Source organism: Apodemus sylvaticus, chromosome X, assembly GCF_947179515.1.
Source record: "Apodemus sylvaticus chromosome X, mApoSyl1.1, whole genome shotgun sequence".
NCBI classification, from domain to species: Eukaryota; Metazoa; Chordata; class Mammalia; order Rodentia; family Muridae; genus Apodemus; species Apodemus sylvaticus.
The window spans coordinates 101,288,709-101,312,487 of NC_067495.1; the positions used below are offsets into that span (position 1 = coordinate 101,288,709).

The 23,779-nt window shown below is 36.4% G+C and overlaps 1 protein-coding gene across 2 annotated transcripts in view; it reads left to right on the plus strand.

Annotated features, from left to right (window-relative positions):
• The window catches only part of Rnf128 (ring finger protein 128), a 108,834-nt gene that overhangs the window by 61,354 nt on the left and 23,701 nt on the right, over window positions 1-23,779 (plus strand). For both annotated transcript variants that reach the window (XM_052171475.1, XM_052171474.1), the window contains exon 2: window positions 16,415-16,662. In XM_052171475.1, coding sequence (XP_052027435.1) covers window positions 16,415-16,662 — 248 coding nt within the window. The remainder of the gene's footprint in view (window positions 1-16,414; window positions 16,663-23,779) is intronic.

The window sequence follows — 23,779 nt, forward strand, 5'->3', positions numbered from 1 at the left end:
CAAAAGAAGTTCCAAAACCAGCAGAAGTTTTAACCACCTTCATGTTGGATGTGACATAGTAGAGATTTGATCAAGTAATTGAGATAAAGTGCAATGTCATCAAATCTTTCCACGGAGTTCTCAGTGTTGGGCTGTATTGAATTTTTCATCATCAATAATAGTTTAGTCAGGGTTATACTTTTGATCTGGAATGTCTCCCAAGGGAACATGTGTTAAAGGTTTCGTTGTCCCTAGCTCTTGTCACTACTGGGAGGTGCTACAATCTTCAAGACATGAGCTTAATGAGATGAAGAGAGGCTGCTGGGAGTGGTCAGGAAGGGAATATTGGGACCTTGGCCCTTCCTCTGATCTCTCTTCTTCTCGTGGTTCTTAAGTGGTAAGTAACTTTGTTTCGCCACCCTCTCCCCATGCTAGTGTTCTGCCATGCCACATGCCCAAAGCAACTGGACAAGTTCCCAGACTAAATAATCATGGATTGAACCCTTGGAAATTTTTAGTCTCAGGTGTTTTGTCACAGCAGTGCAATTCTGAATGACATAGTCTAGCTTTCAAATACCAACTTAGGAATTTCAGGTCTATACAACAATGGCACTGTCTGATGTTTAGAATTGGGTACCATTTAAGATAACAGGGCACATCTTTTTTCTACATGTTCTTAAATTATTTCCATTTGGGCTGAAAGATTGAGAATAATGTGACAAGTGCTGGAATCTGTGTTCAAGTTTCAAGCTTCCAAGTCTCGCCTGTGGGTATATTTTTCACCCATATGTTTTGCACACGATACCGTAGCAACATAGTCAGCCACTTCCTAGTCAGGCAGTGGTGGTGCACACCTTTAATCCCAGCACTTGTGAGGCAGAGGCAGGCGGATTTCTGAGTTCGAGGCCAGCCTGATCTACAAAGTGAGTTCCAGGACAGCCAGGGCTACACAGAGAAACACTGTTTCGGGAAAAAAAAATTCTTCCTAAGGCTTCATAAAATAGGAAAACAAAGATGATCAATAAGAAACAAAAAATAGTTAATTGAGTAGCCTGTATTCTATAGAATCTTACAATAATGTATATTTTCTCAATATAATCTAAGGTTTTCACTGCTCTAACTGCTTCAATGATTTTCTTTTATGCTTCCTGAACAAGATCCTATGTTCTAAAACCACTACTTTCCTAGTGAAACGGATAACTACATTATAACCTGACCTTAGGACCCAAATTGCCTGTATCCTGGTATTTAAACTTAATTCTGAAGCTGAGATATACCCAAGCTCCCGGTTGGAGTGGGGTTATTAATTTCTGTGGATTAGGCCTATCAACACGGCCATAGTTAGCTAACTGTATCAGTGTGTCAGTGAGCATCATACTGCACACAAAGTCTATAGAATAGGAGTAGTCTTTAACTTTTTATCAGTGTATATCTCATATTCTTTCTTTAGGTGGGCATACCTAAATTAAATATGACATCTTTGTATGTGAGGAAGAGGCATATCTTAGGATGTTTATATCTTAAAAGGATGAATTTGGTTTTCAGATTGAATCAAATTTTGAAGAACCACCAAATATAGCTGAGAGTAGCCCAAGATATTCCACTGATGTTTGAAACCATAAACATTATTGAACTATAATACATAATACATATATATGAACATGTATATTCCTTTACATTCATACCTATGATAAAAATTTAATTTATAAATTAAATAGAGTCAGGACTAACAACAATAACTAATAATAAAGTAGAAGAATTATAACAGTATAATAAAACTAAAACTTAAGATGTTTTTATTTCTGAGGTTTTCTGTATAATTGTTTTGGAATATAGATAATTGAAATGTCAAAAAATGTGATTGTGGATAAGAGGGTACAGTGTACTTAAAACTTGACTTAGTAGGTGTTTATTTGGCATGTTATTGCCGCTTTGCTAGATACCACATATTCAATGATGAAAACCAGAGTCACCAACATGAAGTTCATAGTTTGATGTAAACGACAGACGAGTAAGGAACATAACTTCAAGAAAAGCACACACCGCATAGATAGCTTAAGTCAGGCCTTCTAACCTACATGTGTCAGGTTAATCTAAAAAGTGTTTAAAATATTGAACACTGTGTGAAGCAGTGTTTAATAAAGCCTTTTACCAAAAGAACAGTCCAAAGCTAGTAATGTTTCTTGTAACCATGAAGATAGCAAATCTGAGAACTTAGGCTGGTGGCTTGGACTCTAGTGGGGAATTTGTTATTGGTGATTTAGATGATATTAGTGACAGTAGAGATGTGTTCTATTGAGAAAGGAATGGGTGTCTTTCTGATGTGGCTAATTTTCAAACTTCTGTATAAAATACATTGCATACTTTAAAAAATATTCTCTTGGCAGACTTTTTCTATACAGGGCAAATAGTTGATACTTTTCTAGACATTGAATTGATATTTTTCTAAACCTTGTTATGAATTAAACTATAAACAAACTCCAACATAATGCTTCTCAAAGTATGTGTAGACCCCATAATGCAAAATAACCCATAAAACTAGTCAAACCAGCAGATATCCATATCCTACCCCAGATGTACTGACTCCAAATGGGGCTTAGGAAATCTACCGGTTAAGTCCCATGCATAGTAAAGTCTGAGGTTCATTGATTACCCAAAAAGCATATTAAAATATTGTCAGAGGACTATTGTTGCTCCCTGTAACTTCTCGGTGGTTCAAGAAGTCGACTTGTTTCATACTAATACTTCAACATTTTTCACTCTATTCTTGTTTACATGAATGATATAAAAGCAGTGATGAAAAGTGCTAGCATCAGTTTTGTTGTTGTTTTGCTTTTTGAGATAAGAGTCTCTCTTTGTAGCCTTCGTTATCCTGGAACTTCCTCTGTAGACCAGGCTGGACTCAAACTTACAGAGATGCACCTACCTCTGCCTTCCTCTACCTACCTCTGTGTTGGGATTAAAGGTGCATGCCACCACCTCCCAGGAGGGAGCCTATCCACTAGCATCTGAAAACAAATTAAGACTGAAAGCACTAGATGGTATTAATTGTTATCTTCTACCTCTGTGTACTTATAAGAAAAGGAAAATGCCAGCTTTGCAGAGAATGTACCCCAAATACCATGGAGTGCTCATTTGTAAATGGGGCATCTGCAGTACATCTCCTTCTGCAAGGCTCAGTGATCATTGTAAAAGAGGAGGCAGGAAGATTGTAAGCCAGAGTGGTGGATGGTTGCATGGGAATGGCATTTTCTCTACCCAATAGGGCAGTCAGTTGCACATGTGAACTCATAGTCGTTATGGCAGAATGCATAAGACCCGTATAAGCTAAAGCCAGACAAAATTGCAACATGGAATGGGAGATGGGTATGAAGTCCCATGCCTAGCTGAAGAACTCAGATGTTTGATAGCTTCTGGGAGAGAGAAAGTAAGTTTTCTTTAAGAGCATGACATCTGTAGGCCCTAGCTCCACGGCAGGCCTCATACCCAGTAGTAACACTAATTGAACTTGATGATTGGCTTGGTTTGGATTTGTTGTTGTTGCTGTTGTTTTAGATTTTCAAGACAGGGTGTCTCTGTGTAGCCTTTGGCTGTCCGGGAGCTCACTCTGTACACCAGGCTGGCTTCTGAGATCTGCCTGCCTCTGCTTCCTGAGTATTGGCATTAAAGGCATGCACCACCAGTACCCTGTAAATTTGAATAGGCTTTCAAAAAGAGAGAACTTGAAGTTGGGCGGGTAAGGATGCAAGAGTGGAGTTGCCTGGTGTTGGAGTGTATATGATCAATGTGTGCCTTATAAAGACTTGGACAATTAATAAAAAACATTACTTTAAGATTAGAAATAAAGCTGAAGGTCACTTCAAAAACACCCAGATGAATCAGTAAAATAATTTTATTAAGTCTCTCTTCTATGGCGCTGACACATAGGTGCATCTCTGTGTGATGGGTAGGTGACATTAGCATAAAGCAGCTTGCAACACAGTCAGGTGTTGTGCTTGAAGGAAAAGCACGTGTGGGATAGAGCTGTCAGCCGAGCTAGCTATTCTTTTCAAATACGTCCTTTTAACTTGACAACCTACTGACAAACAGGAGCTCTTCCGAGCTAAATATTTGGAAGACCTTTTCTCAAGAATGAAAACTGAGCCTGTCATCTCAAGGAAAAGCACTGACAGTATTTGCTGCCAATGATATGATTTTTAAGTTTTCAGGCAAAATTGGAATTTTTTTTTAAATGAGCCTACCATATAAACTTGGTAACTTCCTGATACTTGGGCTTTTCTGATAAAATTCATGTTGATACTAACAGCTGATTACTCCTTTATATTGTATTGTCTTGAAATGTGTGATTTTTTTTAGCTCTGTATAATTCAATGAACCAGGACTTTATAGATGATCAGTGCATGATATTAAAGTGGATAAGCAGAAGCAGAGGATATAGCCCAGTTGATTAAGTGCTTGCCGTGTACGCATTAGGATCTGAGTTCAAGTTCCAGAATCCATGTGGACAAAGCTGGGTACAATTCTGCATGTTTAGAATACAGGTAGCTAGGAGGTTGAGACCTGTTGAACCCTGGAGCTTGCTAGCTAGCTCTCCTAGCTTCTTAGTGAGATCGAAACCAATGAAAAACCTGATCGGAAAAACCAGGGTAGATGGATTCTGGGGAATGACATCTCAGGTTGATTTCTGGACTTCGTGGACTTGTAAACATGGACATGTACCCACATGCCTATATAGCTCTCTACAGGAACACACAACACACACACACATACAGGGCAGGGATGGGGAGGAGTAGGTATGGATAAATAAAATATCCACTCAATATGTTCAATATGCAAGCAAACCAGTGGATTTCCATTTAACCAAGTAGGGAGGGTCCATTGACATGGTTACAAATTATACCTTTTAACTAACTAAAAATTCAGATTAGATGTAATATAAAAGTGCAGTATATACAATTAATCGGAAGATACTCTTAAAGCAACACTTACTTCTTCAGTTGCATCATTTCTGTGAGTAAAAATTTACTTCATAGGCCTCCACTAAAATATAAATAATACCACTCTTCCTTGTTACAGTTTGAAGAAATAATAGTTATTTTAATAAAATAATGTTATGTATTTATGATGACTTTAAATGAGTGAATTAACATTTTCTAAATTCCTTGGTATTAACTTCTAATCTGGTAAATGTCACTAGAAATAACCTACATAAACAAAGGTTCTTTGAAGTCATCAGTAACTTTTAAAACATGTAAAAATGTCCTGAGACCAGAAAATTGGAGAACTATGAATCTAGTTCTTGGATTCTTTGTGATATGCTAAACATAACAACTGGTGGAAATCAAAATAGTCAAGACAGGACTAGATGTTTTCAAAACAGTTATGAGAATTATATACTTGTAAATGTGATAGGTCATGCATAAATTATTCATCCATGACCTTTTCTAAAGAGTTGCATCTATTTACCTACTATCTTTAATATGATGCTTTCTGAAGACTTCATCTATTAGAGACTGTTTTGTATAATATCAAAACTGATCCATTCTTCCATTTCCCTGGTGTAGCTGTGCCCTCCAAACCTACAGATGAAATACTTGAAAGTCCAAACCAATAGAACACCTTTCTGTACTATACACACTTACATATTTTCTGTCTTACAGAAGTACTTCTTAGACTTCCATTCTGAGAGCTTTCGTATTCCTGACTGAAATAGTTATCTTCCCTAACTGCCCAAAGAGTTTGTGTTGTAAAGGAAAAAAAAAAACAAGTCTTTGAAACCCACTATGGAAAAAGTGAATTTTCCAAAGTCCAGGTGATTGGTTACAGGTTCTCCTGATTAGAGGGTTGTTTATTTCCTGTGCAGGAACCCCTCACACATAGACTTTGTCCTTTTTAGATAGCAGTGAATTCCCAAGTGCTGACTCCATTGCAGTGTCAAGATGCCTGGGCAGTGTTGAATGTGAGCTTAGTTTTACAACAACCACATTGGACTTCAGTAGCCTTGTTATTTGTGATTCATTCTTAGTGGATACTTCTGCTTTCCTAACATTAAATTAAGAATGCTATTTTTACTCATCTCCTTATGTTTCTTGTTGAAATGTCCAGGTCCTGTAAATATTCTATCATTATGCTTAAAATACACCATATGTTATGAAAATCTTCTTATAACTTATTTTATATCTTGACACATTAGTATCAAAGGTGAGTAAAAAGGTCCAGAAACACAGAACTTACTGTGTCTTTATTCTCTATAAATACTCATTTAATGAGTTTGTGTTTATAAGTAAATAAGATTAAACTGGAATAATAATATCATTACATTTTTAAAATAAATGAAAAAGGTCATCTATCAACATGACCCTATATCTAATTTGTGTCCAGTTTGAATACTAAAAAGAAAATAAATGTTTCCATAGTGCTTATACTAGAGACCATTGTAATTTAATATATTAGTTGAATGATATTCAGAAATGGTGGTAAGCATTGTTACAGAGGCTAGAGAGATGGTTCAGTGGTTATGAGCACTAGCTCTTCTGGAAGACCTAAGTTTGGTTTCCAGCATACATGTTGGATGGGTCATAACCACCTTTAGCTTGGTCTCCCCAGGGAATGTGACACTCTTTTGGCCTCTGTAGACACTCACCACTACCACCACAAATAGTTAATAAAAGAGATTCTGTTTTATTATCACTATTCCCAAGACAGGGACTGTGTTTTAGACATTTACTATAGCCCCATAGCCTAACACAGTACCCGAACTGTGTGTAGGTACTGAAAATAAATAGGATGAAATTGGGGGTACTGTCTGTCCTCTGTGTAACTGGTCCATAAGGAAGTGATTTATAGTTTTAGTCATTGGCACTGATTTGATCACCTGAGCTATCCAGAGCACATTCTGCTGGTTCTAAAGTAGAGAAGTAATACAGTGAAACTTTTGATAGAAAACTAAATAGCAAGCTGGCTTGTATCTTTAAACCCAGCACTCTGGAGGCAGAAGCAGGTGAATCTCTGTGAGTTCAAGGCCAGGCTGGCCTACAAAGCTACTTCTAGGACATCCATGGCTTTACAGAGAAACACTGTCTCAAAAACAAAACAAAACGACCAAACTAATAAACAAAAAGGAAGAAAAAGAAAACTAGAAAGACTAGGTAACTCTACAACTTAGAAAACTATATAAATTGGTGCATTGATATTGATCTTAAAGATAATTTTATAGACTGTCCAATCAGTTTGCATTAAATTTGTTTTTATATAAAATGTAAGAGGACACGCTAAAACTATTGAGAAAGATGATACAATGTGCATGACACAGATTCAACAAAACAAGTTTGTTCCTGGATCATTGGATTTGTCTTCCTGAGGCTTTGAATGCTTGTCCTTAGAGAAGATCCATTTTATGAGCTTTGAAGAACTGCTTTGAATAGGTCTCTGAATAGAGAGGGGCAGTACCTTATTCTCCCTAATAGGCAAAGGGCTGTATTTTAAATAGTCCCCCCTGAAAAATCATATTTATTACATTTTCCAAATCTTGTTAAAAATAAAAATGCTATCTGGCCTGGTGAGTCACAGAGCAGTTGGGAGGTGATAACAAGATGGTCAGAAGTTTAGGGTCAGCCTCAGCTACCCCATGAGTTTGAGGCACATCTGGGCTACATGAGACTATAAGGGCCTGCAAAATATCTCAGTGAGTAAAGGTGCTTGCTATGACAAGAGTTCATTCTGTAAACCCTTTATGTTGGAAGGAGAGAAACGACTCCCACATGTGTCCTATGCACATGTATGTGAATACGTGCATAAAGTTTTAAAGAGAATGTAAAACCAAAATGAAAGGAAAAGGTTCTTCTAACCTATATGCATGTGTCTTCAATCTTTCTTTCACTTTCTATCCCCCAATCAATGACTGTCTACTTTGGGAATAGTAAAAGTTTACAATAAATTGTGACCATATATGTACTGCTTATTATACATGGCTAACTTCACATAATGAGTGTTTTGCGAGACTTTAGAAAGATCACTTATTAAACTGAAATAATAGCTCAGTGACAGAATATTTGCCTGTTATGCATGAGGCTCAGGGCTTAGTTCTTAGCGCAACGACAAAAAAGAAAAGATCATTTTAAAAATCACTAAAGCTAACTTGAAGATCTGAAAGGTTTGGAATCAGTCGAAACCATAAAAATGACCATGTGCATTACTGGAGAGCTTAAAGGAAAACAAAACTCAGCTAGGTTTGCATTAGCAGCACAAATTCACACACACCCAACTGTCATAAAAGGCTTTCTTTAGAACCCTGGGGCGTGGCTTACTGGTAAAGTGCTTGCCTGTCAGTCATGGTGGCATTCTGGAGGCCTTGCATTTAATTCCCAGCCCTGAAACAAAGAGCTAGTTTTTGTTTGTTTGATTTTCTTGTTGTTCCACTAAAACAAATCTGTTCTTTGGAATCCAGAGTCAACATCTTATTTTGTGGTGTTCAATAGAGTAACAAATAGAAAAAACAAAAACCTCTCTTGGGATTGCATATACACTGATTTGATTTTTTTTTTTTTTTACTTGCGTGTGTGCAAGTATGTGTGGGGGGTGGGTATGCCTTGATGTCCCTCTTTAATTTTTATTTTGAAAGTCAAATCACTTTGGACGTCATTAAAAATAGAGAACTAATATAGAAGAGTGGAAAGCGGAGTGCCAAAGCCACTGCCTAGGTGTTGGCCTCTTCTTCTCCGTGCTGGGAATTCAATTTTACCTTGTAATTGGAGCAATAGCAGTGCCTACCTTATATTAAATATGTTAAGACCTTCATTTATAGATACATTTTATCTTGTAACTTTCACTATCAAGTAAAATTGAGAAGGTAAACAGAAATGTCTTTGAGCAACAATTATAAATGCTGTGGTGTTACTTGCACTGAAGTCCATAGCCCTCTGGAAGCCTATTTGCTCTTTCTGCTTGATTGTCTCTTATCCAACAACAGTGGAGGAGCATCAAATTGTAGAGGAGGGCTGAGCTATTAGAAACAAGCTAGACAAGACTCTTCCTCCCTCATGGAAAATTGTTCAGTGTTAGATTACTTTTTTTTTTTTTAATGAATTAGGCTGATCCATGAGGTCTACTCCAGCTTCAATAATGTATGACTTCAGTGCAAATTATAAGAGTCTGGGGACAGATAATATTACTACTATATTAAATAATAGCATACAAAACTAACCCACTGTCAATAACAAATCATAATTAGTATATCTTAGTTATGAAAATAGGGCATTATTACGTATTTGTACACTTTTGTCTGTGGAATAAGAAGCAAGTACAGCTAATGATGACATGCTTTTAATAATATAGGGATGGGATGGATTGATTTCTTTATCCATTTGCTTCACGTAGTCCATTAGAGCAAAAAGTCTGTGTTAAATCTATAATGGAATGAAGCTAATATTTTGTTAGTAGTTTTCACTTAATTATTTTTAGTGCAATGAGCCTGTACGTACCATAACACTGTGGATTTTTTACAGGGTTCGGTTGTCAGACTCTAGTGGCAAGGGTTTTATCCCCTGAGTCATCTTGCTGCCCAACTGTTATAAATTTAATCAGTATATGACATACATGTTTTACAGAAATAAAACACTGCTCGCAGATTGTTTTAAAAATTCAAATATTGTGCTGAAATTTATGTTATATTCACTCATGGAAAAAAGCTGATTGTATGGTTGCATGCACTAAATACATTTTTGTTATAACATTGATTTTCCATTCATTAATTATTCATTTTACATCCCAATTGCTGTCCCCTCCAGGTTCACCCCTCACATAGTCCCTACTTCCAACCCCCCTTCACTTTTGAGAGGGTAAGATCCCCCATTATCCCTCCACCTTGGCACATCCCTAACACTATAGTGATACACACTTTTTAAAGATAAGGACTTAGCCAAACATTTTTGACTATGTTGAATGTATTATCTGATAGAAAAAAGTTGGAAAGGTGGCTCAGTGCACAAAGCACTTGGCATGTAAACATAAAGACCTGAGTTCAAATCTCCAGAATCCAGGTAAAGCCATACAGAGTAGTGTATGCATCTGTAAGCCCAATTATCCCAGAGGGAAATAAAGAAAGAGACAGGAAAATTTCAAGAAGCTCAAAGGCTACCTAGCATGTAATATGCAGTGGAGAAAAAGAACAAGAGACCCTGACTCTGTCAAGGTGGGAGGTAAATACTGATACCCAAGGTTGTCCTGATATCTACAAGTATGTCATAGCATGTGTGTGTGCTTGTATTCACATGTCCATACACTGTATACATATACTACCCAAAATTAAAAGCTACTTACATAAATATGGTTAAGTTTTAATATTTGTGTAAAGCATTTTTTCCAGTAAATCTTACTTGTGTGAAACATCTATCTAAATAGCACCAAAAGAAAAACATTGCTGTAGTGAATTAAAGACTTTTTCCACCCCAAAAAAGTTTCTTAGTTTAGAGAGGGAGTTGGTATGCTGACTTAAGTTGTCAAACAAAATGAAGAGCTGGACAGAAGTTAAAATTCAAGTGATGGGTGCTAGGGAGATGGCTTAGTGGATGGTAAAGGCATTGCTGCTAAACCTGATAATGTAAGTTCTATCCCCAGGAACTACTTTGTAGAAGGAATGAACAGACTCTCACTCATGAAAATGTGTTTACACACACGTACACACACACACATGCACACTGAATAAGGATTAAAAATAAAACCGATGGAACATTTGCTTTCACTCTGGAAGATTATGAACTGGATCATCAGGGATATAGAGGCAAATGGGGGAGGGGGCAGTAATCAGGATGTGTGCTGGGGACTTGAGAATAAGTGTACAAAAAAATTAAGAGTTCTTGAAAAGTGAATGACAACAAATGGCTGCATGTGGTTGAACCTGAGTATGCATAAATTAGGGTATAAGGGAGATACACCAAACTGGACAACTCCTTTGACACCATATCAAATGAGATTGTATACCCTAAACCAAGGAATCAGGCTTCAATGAGTAAAGAATTCTGAGTAGGATATAACCACATATGCCAAATAAATAAATAAATAAATAAATAAATAAATAAATAAATGAAAATGAATTCTGATGTTAGTTAAAGATGCTGACTGAATATTAAGGATACTGGATGTGGGAAAACCAGATACCAGTTAGGTTATAGAAATATGCCAAGGAATTATAAAAGCGGCATGAATATGAAAAAAAAATATTTTGATAATGGGAGACACCAAGAAAGAAAGATTTACATGATTGCTAGGTGAATACTAAAGAGTTAAAGAGGACTTTCCCTGTCTTCACCTAATGTTTCACTGTGGGTCTCTGTATCTGCTTCCATCAGCTACTGGGAGCCTCTCTGATGATTGGGCTAGGCACGGATCCTATGAGTATAACAGAATATTATTAGGAATCATTTCATTGACTTGTTTGTCAGTTGTGTTTGGTTCTACGCTAGGTCTCTGAGCCATTGAGCTTTCAGATCCCGGCCACCTATGTAGTGTTAGGCATGGACTGACTCTTCTGGTGTGAACCTCAAGTCAAACCAGTCATTAGTTAGCCAATCCCACAATGCTCTGAGCCACCACTGCACCAGTGGCAACCATGGAGCCTGCACCAGTCTCCCTGCATACACCATGTGCTGCAGTTTTAGCTTAGAGTTATAGTTAAACTCCTAACAATGGGAAGGGGGTGTCTCTCACTCTTTGGCCTGCTCATGGGACCCTTTTCCTCTTACTGGGTTGCCTTGTCCAGCTTTGACATGATGGTTTCTGCCTAGTCTTATTTTAAAATCTGCTCTTTTCTGAAGGGAAATGGGAGGAGTGAGGGGAAGTGTGAGGAAGACTGGAAGGGAGAGAGGGAGGGAGGGAGGGAGGGAGGGAAGGCTATGGTTGAAAAACTATAGTAAATTATTTCTTAAAAGAACACTCAGTTGCTCCTTAAAGCATGTGACTTGAAGCGTTGTGTTACCATTATCTGTGATTTGGAACAGTGGATAAGTAGGAATTTTAGAAAGCTGTAAGGCATTGAGGAAGAAGAGATCTACAATAATGTCTAGGATAGACCAAAATTAAAAAACCAAACAACGATAACTAAAAAAAAAAAAAAAAGAAAGAAAAATGTTTATGGGGCTGGGGAGAAGTAGCAAATACTTGATTTGCAAACCTAGTATTTGAGAAGCAGAGACAGGACTCTCATCTAACTCAATTGGCAAACTCAAGGTTCAGTGGAAAGATGTGTTTCAAAAAATAAGATGGAAAGAAACTGAGGAAAACAACTTGACATTGAACCCTGGCTTCCCTATACATGAAGACATACCCCTAAGACACACACACACACACACACACACACACACACACATATGCATGCACCTCAAAAAAAATGAAATCTTTCTCTAAAATGTCTACTTATTTTAAATTCATATAAATGGGGGAATGCACTGGTATCATACAAACTATTCTTCTAAGTGATCTTTCAGCCTATGAGACATGTGTCTTTTATATGACTCGAAGTGTAATTCAGTGTATTTCATTGTTAAACTTCAGAAGGTATGAATACAGATTGTGGGTATTGAAACACAAACTTGTTCCTGATATATACACAGTGTACATTCTTGACTTTTTATTTAAGTCTGAATACAGTGGGTAGTCTCAGTAGCCACTTCAGCTGCTTTGTCTGTATCTTCTTTTGGTTTGTTTGTTTTGTTTTGTTTTGTTTTGTTTTTCGAGACAGGGTTTCTCTGTATAGCCCTGGCCGTCCTGGAACTCACTCTGTAGACCAGGCTGGCCTCCAACTCAGAAATCCGCCTGCCTCTGCCTCCCAAGTGCTGGGATAGATTTCACCTCACACCGGTCAGAATGGCTAAGGTCAAAAACTCAGGAGACAGCAGGTGTTGGTGAGGATGTGGAGAAAGAGGAACACTCCTCCACTGCTGGTGGGATTGCAAGATGGTGCAACCACTTGGGAAATCAGTCTGGAGGTTCCTCAGAAAACTGGGCATGGCACTTCCGGAGGACCCTGTTATACCACTCCTGGGCATATACCCAGAGGATTCCCCAGCATGTAATAAGGACACATGCTCCACTATGTTCATAGCAGCCCTATTTGTAGTAGCCAGAAGCTGGAAAGAACCCAGGTGTCCCTCAATGGAGGAATGGATACAAAAAATGTGGTATATCTACACAATGGAGTACTATTCAGCCATTAGAAACAATGAATTCATGAAATTCGTAGACAAATGGATGGAGCTGGAGAACATCATACTAAGTGAGGTAACCCAGTCTCAAAAGATCAATCATGGTATGCACCCACTGATAAGTGGATATTAACCTAGAAACTTGGAATACCTAAGAAATAATCCACATATTAAATGATGTCCAAAAAAGAATGGAGGAGTGGACCCTGGTTCTGGAAAGACTCAATGTGACAGTATAGAGGAATACCAGAACAGGGAAGTGGGAAGGAGTAGATGGAGGAACAGGGGGAGGGAAGAGGGCTTATGGGACTTGCGGGGAGTGGGGACCCAGAAAAGGGGAAATCATTTGAAATTGTAAATAAAGAATACATCGAATAAATAAAAAATAAAAAATAAAAAAAAGGTGTGCGCCACCACTGCCCAGCTTGCCTGTATCTTCTAATGGGGAAAAAAAACTCTAGAATTCTTCTAGTCACTAATTAGAAGGTCACATCTATGATGTAAAAAGAATGCTTTCAAAGGGCAATATTTTCTACAGGTGACTTTTAAAAGTAGCTGTACTGTCAAATATCATATCCATTACAGTATCATATTATGTGACTAATGAAAATTTTACAGACAGATGTTTTCCTTATAGGAAAAAGACAGAATTCTAGGTTTTAGTTTCATGGCTAGAAATTAAAAAAAAAAAAAAAAAAAAAAAAAAAACAACCAAAAGACCCCTTTCCTCCTAAGTTACAAATTCTTTCACCCATAAGGGAAATTTTGGCCATATGTTTTAGATGAAGTTTAGTCATGTTTGTTTTAGATAAATATACAGGAAATGCTGTCTGCATTTTATACTCTTCACTTCCTGTGTCTTCTGTAATATTCTTCCATGGAAATAGGATAGTAAGCCATTAACTTCTATCAGACTGAGTTGTCTGTCATGCATCAGTCAGTAAGAGCCCCAGGAGTTTAACTGTCACCTGTAAAATAGGTTTTTTTTGGGGGGGGGCTTTAACTATATATAGTGATGAGCTGGAGAGCTGATTTAGAGGTTAAGACTACCCAGTGCTTTTCCAGAGGACCCAGGTTTGGTTCCCAGACACACAGTAGTCTGTAAGTATCTGTAATTGCTGTTCCCCGGGCCCCGACAGCCACCTCTCACTGTAGTGCATGCACATCACACATGGTGCTCGTAAAGGCGTTCACGCAAACACTCATATACATAAAATAAACTGATAAAAGGCTCTTTGGTGATAGCTTTTGCATATATTAGGAAAAGATCCAAGCCTAGGTACTAGGAGGTGTTTCTGTGTGGCCCAATCTTTTGTCTTTTGCTACTCAGAGCTGTAAATTTCAAGGATTATTTACTTGGGTTAAAAAAATCCATAATATATACCACCATTTAAGATTTTTACTCTTAGCCATTGAAAATGGCAACACTATCTTAGTATTGTCCTTTGTGTTTAAATTCTAGTCTAAAGGTCTTATTTGTGGGTGGTTGTTTATTCCAGGCTGAAGTTTAATCATTAACCTTGAGTAATACCTTAACCTAGTATCAATAGGGGGGTTTCTCTGGTTGGCAATACATTAACATTCAAAGAAACCTTCTTTTGCTTGGGATCATTCATCTTGGGTCATAAAAACTTGGAGGATTATAAACTTTGATAAGCATTGGAATGGCTTAAACAATGACATTCTCAGAACATTGAGAAAGATAAGGTTTGTCTTGCTTTTCTAACCAAACATGTTTGGGAGTAGAAAGGAGGTTATTACAGATATGAGGCCTTTAGTAACAGTAGTAGTGTGGTTCAGCTTTGTCCTTAACTGGCACTAAATAGAAATGAATACTTCTATCACTACTTTGTGTTATTTTCTTTGCTAATCTGAACAGGTCTATATATAAAACCTTAGAGCTCTTGAAACAAAATGTCTGCCTGCCGGTCTGCCTGCTTGCTTTCTCTTTTCCTTTCTTGGAATAAATGTTAGATGGATGAAGATTATCCTTTTCTTCTTTATTTTGTTTCATAGAACATTAAGAAAGAAGGGAGGAACAAGAAAAAGAAAGAAAGAAAGAAAGAAAGAAAGAAAGGAAAGAAAGGAAAGAAAGACAAGAAAAGAAAAAAGAAAAGAAAAGAAAAGAAAGAAAAAGAAATATATCTCATACATGGATAGAATGAGCTTTATGTTAGCCTACCCATTGCCCTCTTTTGTCCTATGTTCTCCTTTTACAAGTATACTTCTCCTTCCCAAGTAGCTTGTGCAAATTTGATATTATCTTTCGTAGAAAAATACCACAGCGGGGGTGGGGAGTGGGGGCACACGCTTTTAATCCCAGCACTTGGGAGGCAGAGGCAGGTGGATTTCTGAGTTCGAGGCCAGCCTGATCTACAGAGTGAGCTCCAGGACAGCCAGGACTACACAGAGAAACCCTGTCTTGAAAAAAAAAGAAGAAGAAATGAAAAATACCACATTGTGAACATGGGTATGGGCTTTAAAACATATTATGAGATTATTTGTCAAAAATCCCTATCGTGATTCATAAAGCTTTATATATAAATATTGAGTAAATATGACAATCTGCCTCCTTATAAATTAAAAAAATACATCTAAGCATTTTAATAATTCTGAGGAGGTAAGTTCTATTGCCTACCAATAGTCGACTATTTGTCATTAAGAAGGCCTTCACACAATTTGCATATTGGGGTGATTTTTCAGGCCTGTACTCCTAGCTACTCAGGAGGATCAGGCAGGAGGACCTGAGTTCCAGGCTTGCCTGGGATGCAGAGTGAGACAAGCAAACTAGACTCCAAAGGTAATGCTGTTGAATTACAGTTAATCGTGTGTGCCATGCCTTCCTTTAAAGCAGCTGTTCTTGACACAAAGGGGTCATGTATCAGGTATTTACAGTACAACTCACAGCATCAGCAAAATTACAGTTATGAAGTAGCAACAAAATAATTCTTATGGTTGGGGTCACTACAACATGAGGAACTGTATTAAAGGATCAAAACATTAGGAAGGTTGAGAACCACTGCTTTAAACAATGGGCTCCTGAGATCAATGCCTAATCTTACACATGGTTATAACCCTTATGTCTTTTGAATATGTAATAGGTGCTTAGTAATGTTAACTGAATGATAACACATCCTTTTGTGTCAGTAGATCTCATTTTAAATGTTTTAAATCATCCATTAAGTTGGCTTTTTATAGTAATGATCTCAAACTAAAACTGAATTCATCTTCTTTTACAGGTGCAGGAGACATTGTTGCAATCATGATTGGCAATCTAAAAGGAACAAAAATTCTACAGTCTATTCAAAGAGGCATACAAGTAACAATGGTCATCGAAGTAGGGAAAAAACATGGCCCCTGGGTGAATCATTATTCAATTTTCTTCGTTTCCGTGTCCTTTTTTATTATTACGGCAGCAACCGTGGGCTATTTTATCTTTTATTCTGCTCGAAGATTACGGAATGCAAGAGCTCAAAGCAGGAAGCAGGTTTGTAATGCTCCCTTTCCCCAATTTTCATATATCTCTACTGTTTCAGTTACAGTTTGGTTTCATGGATATTATTATACTTACTAGATAGACAATGATCTATAAATATGCCTTATGACATTTAGTCATTCAAAAAGTATATCAGCTTTCATCATTTCAAGTTTAATATTCTGTCATTTGTCAAAGTTAATCCTGCTTGATTAAGTCTTTTAACACCTCTAAAGATGCACAGCCAACATTTATTTATAAATGACTGTAAATACATATGTTGCTTTAAATGAACTGTTTTCCTAAATTATAAAAGCATTTCACACTCAAAGAAATTAGAAAGTACAGATGAAGAAGTATTCATAAAAGCAAGATAACTGTTGTTACTGCCTGAACATAAATATGTGTGTGTGTGTGCGCGCATGCACATACACGTGTGAGTATGAGAGTGACAAAGTGAATGAATTAATGAATGAATAAATGAATTTGTATTCAAGTCCATACTCTCCTACCTTGTGGGTTCCAAGAATTGAATTCATGTTAGGCTTGGCTGTAAGTAGCTTTACCCACTAGGCCATCTTGCCAGCCCAAGGAAGGTTTTAAAATTTCAATTGTTCATGATAACAGTGTTAAATTACAGACATACTGCATATTCATGATTTTACCATATTTTAACATTAATGCTTTAAAAAGTACAAAGTATGGAAATGGTGGCACAAAACAACCAAAAGCTTTTAGAACAGAGGAGTACCTATAATCCTCTATCCCTGATCTTGTCATATTTAAACTACCTTCACCACTTCCCATATTCTCAATTCTCTAATCAATTAGCTTAGGTTCTGTGGTCATTCAAATGTTATTTCAGACCATCACTTTCGTTGTTGTAGATTTATCCATTTGGTGTCCACAAGGGATTGGTTTCAGGACCTCCTGTTGTATACTCAAAACCCATGGGCTCACAAGTCTCTTATGTTAAATATCACAGTATTTGCATATAATGTATTCATATGTAAACACTTTAGATCCTGTCTAGATTGCATATAATAACTAATACAATATTTATGTTATGCAAATAAGACTTATGCTATGTTCTGTAGAGAATGACTGTCAGAAAAAGTCTGCACATATCCAGGAGAGATGCAGGTTTTCATTCTGAGTATTTTCAATCTAATGTTTGCTAAATCCATACATGTACAACCTATGTACATGCAGGGATAGACATACTCACTGGCAAAAATCAACCCTAGCTAAACCTTAACTTACACTCTATATCTACACCTTGACTTGAAGAAGTACCAGGAAAATATTTGTAACTCTACTGACTTTAAACTTATGATCTACATCTATACTTCTGTCTGTATCTGCATTTAGATCCTGCCCCTCCTCTCTGTCTTCTGTTTTGACAGATAAGATGTTTTCTGTAGCAGCCAATTTTCTCTGGTATACACGCTCTTTCTGGCTTTTGTATACTCAAGGCTGTTATTCCAACCATTTTTCTTTTAGCAATGTCTCCCTTTCCTCTAGTTCTTTCCAGTCAACACAGGCACATATCAGTATTACACCCATTTTCTACAGAATTTCTATTATCTCTAGGCCAGAAGCTATTGAGCTGTTCTTCCCCCCTCTCTCAGTCTCTGTCTTTCCCTCTCATTTCACCCATAGCCTTCATGAACAAATGCAGTATCCCTCCAGAGCACAATTATTTAACTACTTCTATTTCTCCCTTCTTCCCCATGCCACCACCATTAGTTACTTTTCCCTTCAAGTTTTGTCAATGTAACAACACAATATTGTGCCACTTTCCCATGACATTTGTAGTTAACATTTTCAGGTGATAGAAGCAACAGAATGTATTTTCATACTCTGGAAAGTTCCGCAAAGGCCGTGCAACGTCATGTACTAATTTTCCACAAAGCAAAGAAACCTTCATTATATTTAGGACCAGAAGCAACAAGATTTCTGTAGAGTTAAGAAAGTTAATTGAATTTCACAATAGATGAAAAGTTTAAATTTTATCATAAAACTTATATAAGGATTAGGTACCACCATATATTAATAAATGCTGAACATCAGAATGTTTAGAATTAATTGACTTCTGTCCTCTTCAGTGAAGAAGCTTATCACAATGGTGACAGGTTCAGCCTGTTACCAGCTAAGGTCAGAAGGATGTTTAGCATTCCAATGCCAGACTGCTCAGTAAATTCACTGTGTTAATATTTGACATTTGTATATCATGTGGGCTTTTATCTCTGAGGTTGGAAAACAATGATCTCCCATGTGACTGACTAACTATGCAAAGGTTAGTCACAATGATGAAAGTGGTTTGTGTGTGTCCACAGTAAGATCCGTGTTTCTGTATTCTAATTGCTATAATAAATCTGTAAACTCCTTTATGAAGTAATAAGGTTTATTCCTGGATTTTAAACAACAGAAATATATTATTCACAATTCTGGAGGCAGGAGTAATAAGGTTTATGAAGAACTTTGCCTGGTGTTGCACAAGCTTCATTGCACATTTAGGCCTAATCTCATCTTTCAATTAAGCAATTTTCATAAATTATAATACATTTTTATGAAAGTGTACCTCGGTCGAATTTCAAGAATAGCATTAAAGCTTCTCATCTATTACAGAAGGCTTTTGGAAGATCCACTTTTACTCTTTATTGGATTTTATCTTCCTCCTTTGAGGATACAAAGATTAAATATATGGGCAGTAGTCACTTTTGCTTATAAAGATTTAAGTGCTGTAATGTTACTTGTAGATTTGATTTTTGTAAGTCCACATTGGTTTCTAAAAAGCTTCATGTACATGTTTACAACTTTAACTGGACATTTAGCCACCCTAGTTATGTATTGATAGAAATGTTGATGAAGTTGTATTATGGAAACTTTCCCCATCATTAGACTATTAAGAGAAGGCATGGTGATGCCTCCCTTTAATCCCTGCAGAAACAGGTGAATCTTTGTGAGTTTAAGGCCAGTCCTGATACATATTGAGTTCTAGGCCAGCCAGGGTAACATAGTGAGACTCTGTCACTAAAAAGTAAACCAAAAGAATATTAGAGAAGATATCATTTCCAGAGATATCTTCCTTCTGAAGATTATGAGGCATAATAGCAAATATTATATAAATTGATGGTAGCTAAGGTTTGATAATTATTCAGATGAGCCCTTGGGTATAATACCTTTACCAGCTCATAAAAGATGTTTTTGCTGTTGAAAAAACTTGTAGACATCATGAAAAGTACCAATGGTTTCTGAATGAAAATAACATACTGATTATGACAAATCCTATTGCTGTTACTACTTAAAACAACCTTAATAGAAAATAATGTTACAAGAAACCTTATGACACAATTACATCAAATACTAGACTACTGTGGTCATGACCACTATAACACTGTAGAATATAGTACTTATCATTTGGAGAGAAATATAGTGTATGTATCCTGACACTATCTAAGGCAGTTGATACTCAGTGACACCTTTCATTGGATTAAATACTGTTAAATGAAAGAAAATAGGTGTTCAGTAAAATAGGAGATGGAATATGTATAGCAAGAAAAGCTGGATTTACATTTACTTTTGAAAAAAATATTTTTAAGATTATGGTTAATAACATCACTTTACCCTTCTAAGCATTCCCATGAATTCCCCCTTGTTCTTTAATTGTTGTTATATGTGTAGGCACACATGCATGTGTGTTTTCCTAAATACATAAACACAATTTGCTCACTCTGCAAAATGTTACTTTTATGAAAGTTTTCAGGGCTGACCATTTGGTAGTGGATAACCAGTTGGTGTGTTCTTCCCTGGGGAAGACTGTTTCTCCTGGTCTCAGCACTCCTTAGTTCTTTGTGTAGGGTTGAGGCCTCAAGAGCTTTCTGTTTTCAACATTAGCATGTCTATTGGTATCGTGTTTGTACATTTACTCTTAATGAGCAGTGATTTTAAGAAGAGTAAGATATAGTAATTAAAATACATAGGAAGGAATTATTTGCAAGAAAGGCAGAAAAATGGATTGATGGATTTGGAAGAAGCTAAGGGAGGTACAGGGAGAGAATAATCAGCATATTATATATATATACATATATATGAATGAAATTGTCAAAGGAAAAATTTAATCAATAAGCAATAGATTAGAAATAACTATTTTTGAGAAGAAAATGTATGAATGGAAATGTCAAAATAAAACTCATTAAATTTTTACAAGTCATATAATGTCACAATAAAACCCATTGAGTCATTCATAATAATAAAAAAATAATAATGATACACATGTACTCGATAATGGAAGGAGTTAACCATGCTGTGCAACAATTAATGGGAACTTTTAACTACAAATTAATGTGAATTAAAATATGTGATACAAAAAACTTTGTCCCAACTAACACGGAACCTAAACATGACACAATCATTACTACTAGTGACATTTCTCCATAGCAATATTTCATACACAGGAAAGGTCAGTCCTAGAAATGTAGAGTTCTGTGATACCTCCTGGTTATTTGGTATATTGTGACCATACTTTGAGTTCTGAAATGTACATTAGTAGTAGAACACTTCTATAACATATGTGTATGGATTCAAAGTAACACACACACACACACACACACACACACACATTAAAAGGCTGGGAATATGCCTCCATTGGGAAAAGTACATGTTTCACAGACTTTAAGGTCTGAATTAGGTCCCCAACTCTCATAGAAAAGCCAAGTATGCCACGGCTTGACTGTAATCCCAGTACTGGTAAGGAGGAGACAGGAGGATCGGGCTTTATTGGCCAATCTAGCCAAATTTGTGAACTTTTGTCCAGGGGGAGAGTTTTTCTTAGAAAATAAGATGAACAACAATAGACTTGATAACATGGAAGGGGAAAATCTCAGACTCCTACACCTAGACAAAGAGATATAATGAGCAACTAAGGAATACTGAGAGCAGGAGAAATTGTCATCCTCAGGAATGAGCACCCTAATTATTTATCCAACAACAAGTGGTCAGCCCAGAAATCATATGCATGTAAGTAACACTAACTTCCCTGAGCACTGTATTTATATACTTAGGCATATATATATATATATGCATGCCTAGGCACAATAACAAAGACAGTAGCCTTGAATTTAAGGCATTCTGGGGTGGGTACTTGGAAGAGAGTGGATGAAGGAAAAGGAATGATGTGATTACTTATTACTTAAAATCAAACAAAAATAAGGTGGAGAGAAATTTAGGAAAATGCATGATATTAACCTATGGCATATACGCACACAGTAAAATCATCATACTATAATAGGGTATAATAAGAGTCAGCTCCTATGTGTAAACAGATCATATAGTAATCAACTCTAGTGGAAGATATAAGTAAAGCTCAAGATGTAATGCTAATGGATAGTGACTTAACTGAGAAATAATTAAAATTACCCAATTTATTACTATGGTAAGTTACTCTGGACAAGCTTATTACAAAGTTCAAGTAGCCATAGATCAAGGGGTAAATGGATAATGAAATTGGTGTACCAATAAAAGATATTAGTGAGGGTCTTATAGATGTTGAATTGTTTCTTTGAGCCCATTTCTTGTCCTTACAGACTGTATTGTGGATCTATGTGTGCATGTCTGTTTGGGTGTGTATGTTGTATATATTTTATATGTACAAGTGCTATATTATGCTAATATAAATACTATACTATAAATATAATTAAGTCTATAAATATCAACCAAATGCTATTTATATGTAATTGTATATTTATATTATAACATAAAAATATAACAGCACATATAAATACTTAGACTTTACTATGGTAAATACTTACCAAATGAAGTGTTTATATATAAATACATTTTAATACTATGATAAATACTTACCAATGACATATTTATATATAAATATTTTTAATATATATTTTTTATTTTCTATATTCTTTGTTTACATTCCAAATGATTTCCCCTTTCCCAGTTCCCCCCTCCCCATATGTCCCATAAATCTTCTTCTCTCCACCCATTTTTTTTAAACATGATAATTTTGTTACAAAAAATTTGACCAAAGACAATGTGAGTAGACTGTAATACAAGAGGTAACGGAGTGGAACTAGTTGCTTATACCTTGAGTGTTTCCAAGTTAACCATGATTGGACATTAGCCAACTCTGGGAACGTGGCCCTCAAAGTGTCCTTTATATCAGTGGTTGACGTATTGTCAGATATGACTGGAGCAATGAACCATGTTATACCAGTTTTTCAAGATAGCTTTGCACAACAATCAAACTAGATGATATACACCTGGTTTCATTGTCTGGGCCCCACCTTTCAGACAGTATGACCAGCTGCAGGCAAGATGATCCTACCAGCCCTTTCCACTCCTACCATTTGAGTCTGGGAGTCTGATACTAAAATTAGTTCCCTAGATAGGGATATTCCACACAGCTCTTTATAGTTTACTGTTAGAAATAATAATACCAGAGTTCTCTAAGATGAAGAAGGGCTAAGCTGTATTAATATCTTAAAATTAATCCTTGGACCTGGTGTGCTGGCTTATGTATATAATCTCAGCATTTGGGAGGATGAGGCAAGAGGGTCACTGAATGTCTGAGGCTAGCCTGGCTACATAGTGGGTTAAAGACATGCCTGGGCTACGATGTGAGACCCTGCCTCAAAATAATTGTCTTTGAGGATAAATTATTGTTAGTATTATCTGGAATATTTCTAAGTATGGTCTCTTAGCTAAATTAACTGAAAAAGCTGCTTATATTTTGTACTATTACTTATCTTAGTCTATTACCTATCTGTCTATATGTGCATTTAGATATGTGTGTGTGTGGGTCTATAAACACACACACACACATATGCTTAATGTATATTTGTGGTCAGTGTGTTTACATGTATGTATTTGCCTAAATTTGAGAATTAATCAGGACCTTTTACAAAACCATGAGAATTTTGGCTCTTACATGGAGTAAGTAGCACAATTGCTTGTCTAAATGAGACCTATCTTTATAGTCTTCTGACTTTCACATAGATTGAAAGGAAACTCAAATAATGAGTCTCAGAATGTACTCTAATTTTACTGGAGGTTTTTTTTTTTTTTTTTTTTTTTTTTTTTTTTGAGACTGGGTTTTACTCTTGCTGGTATA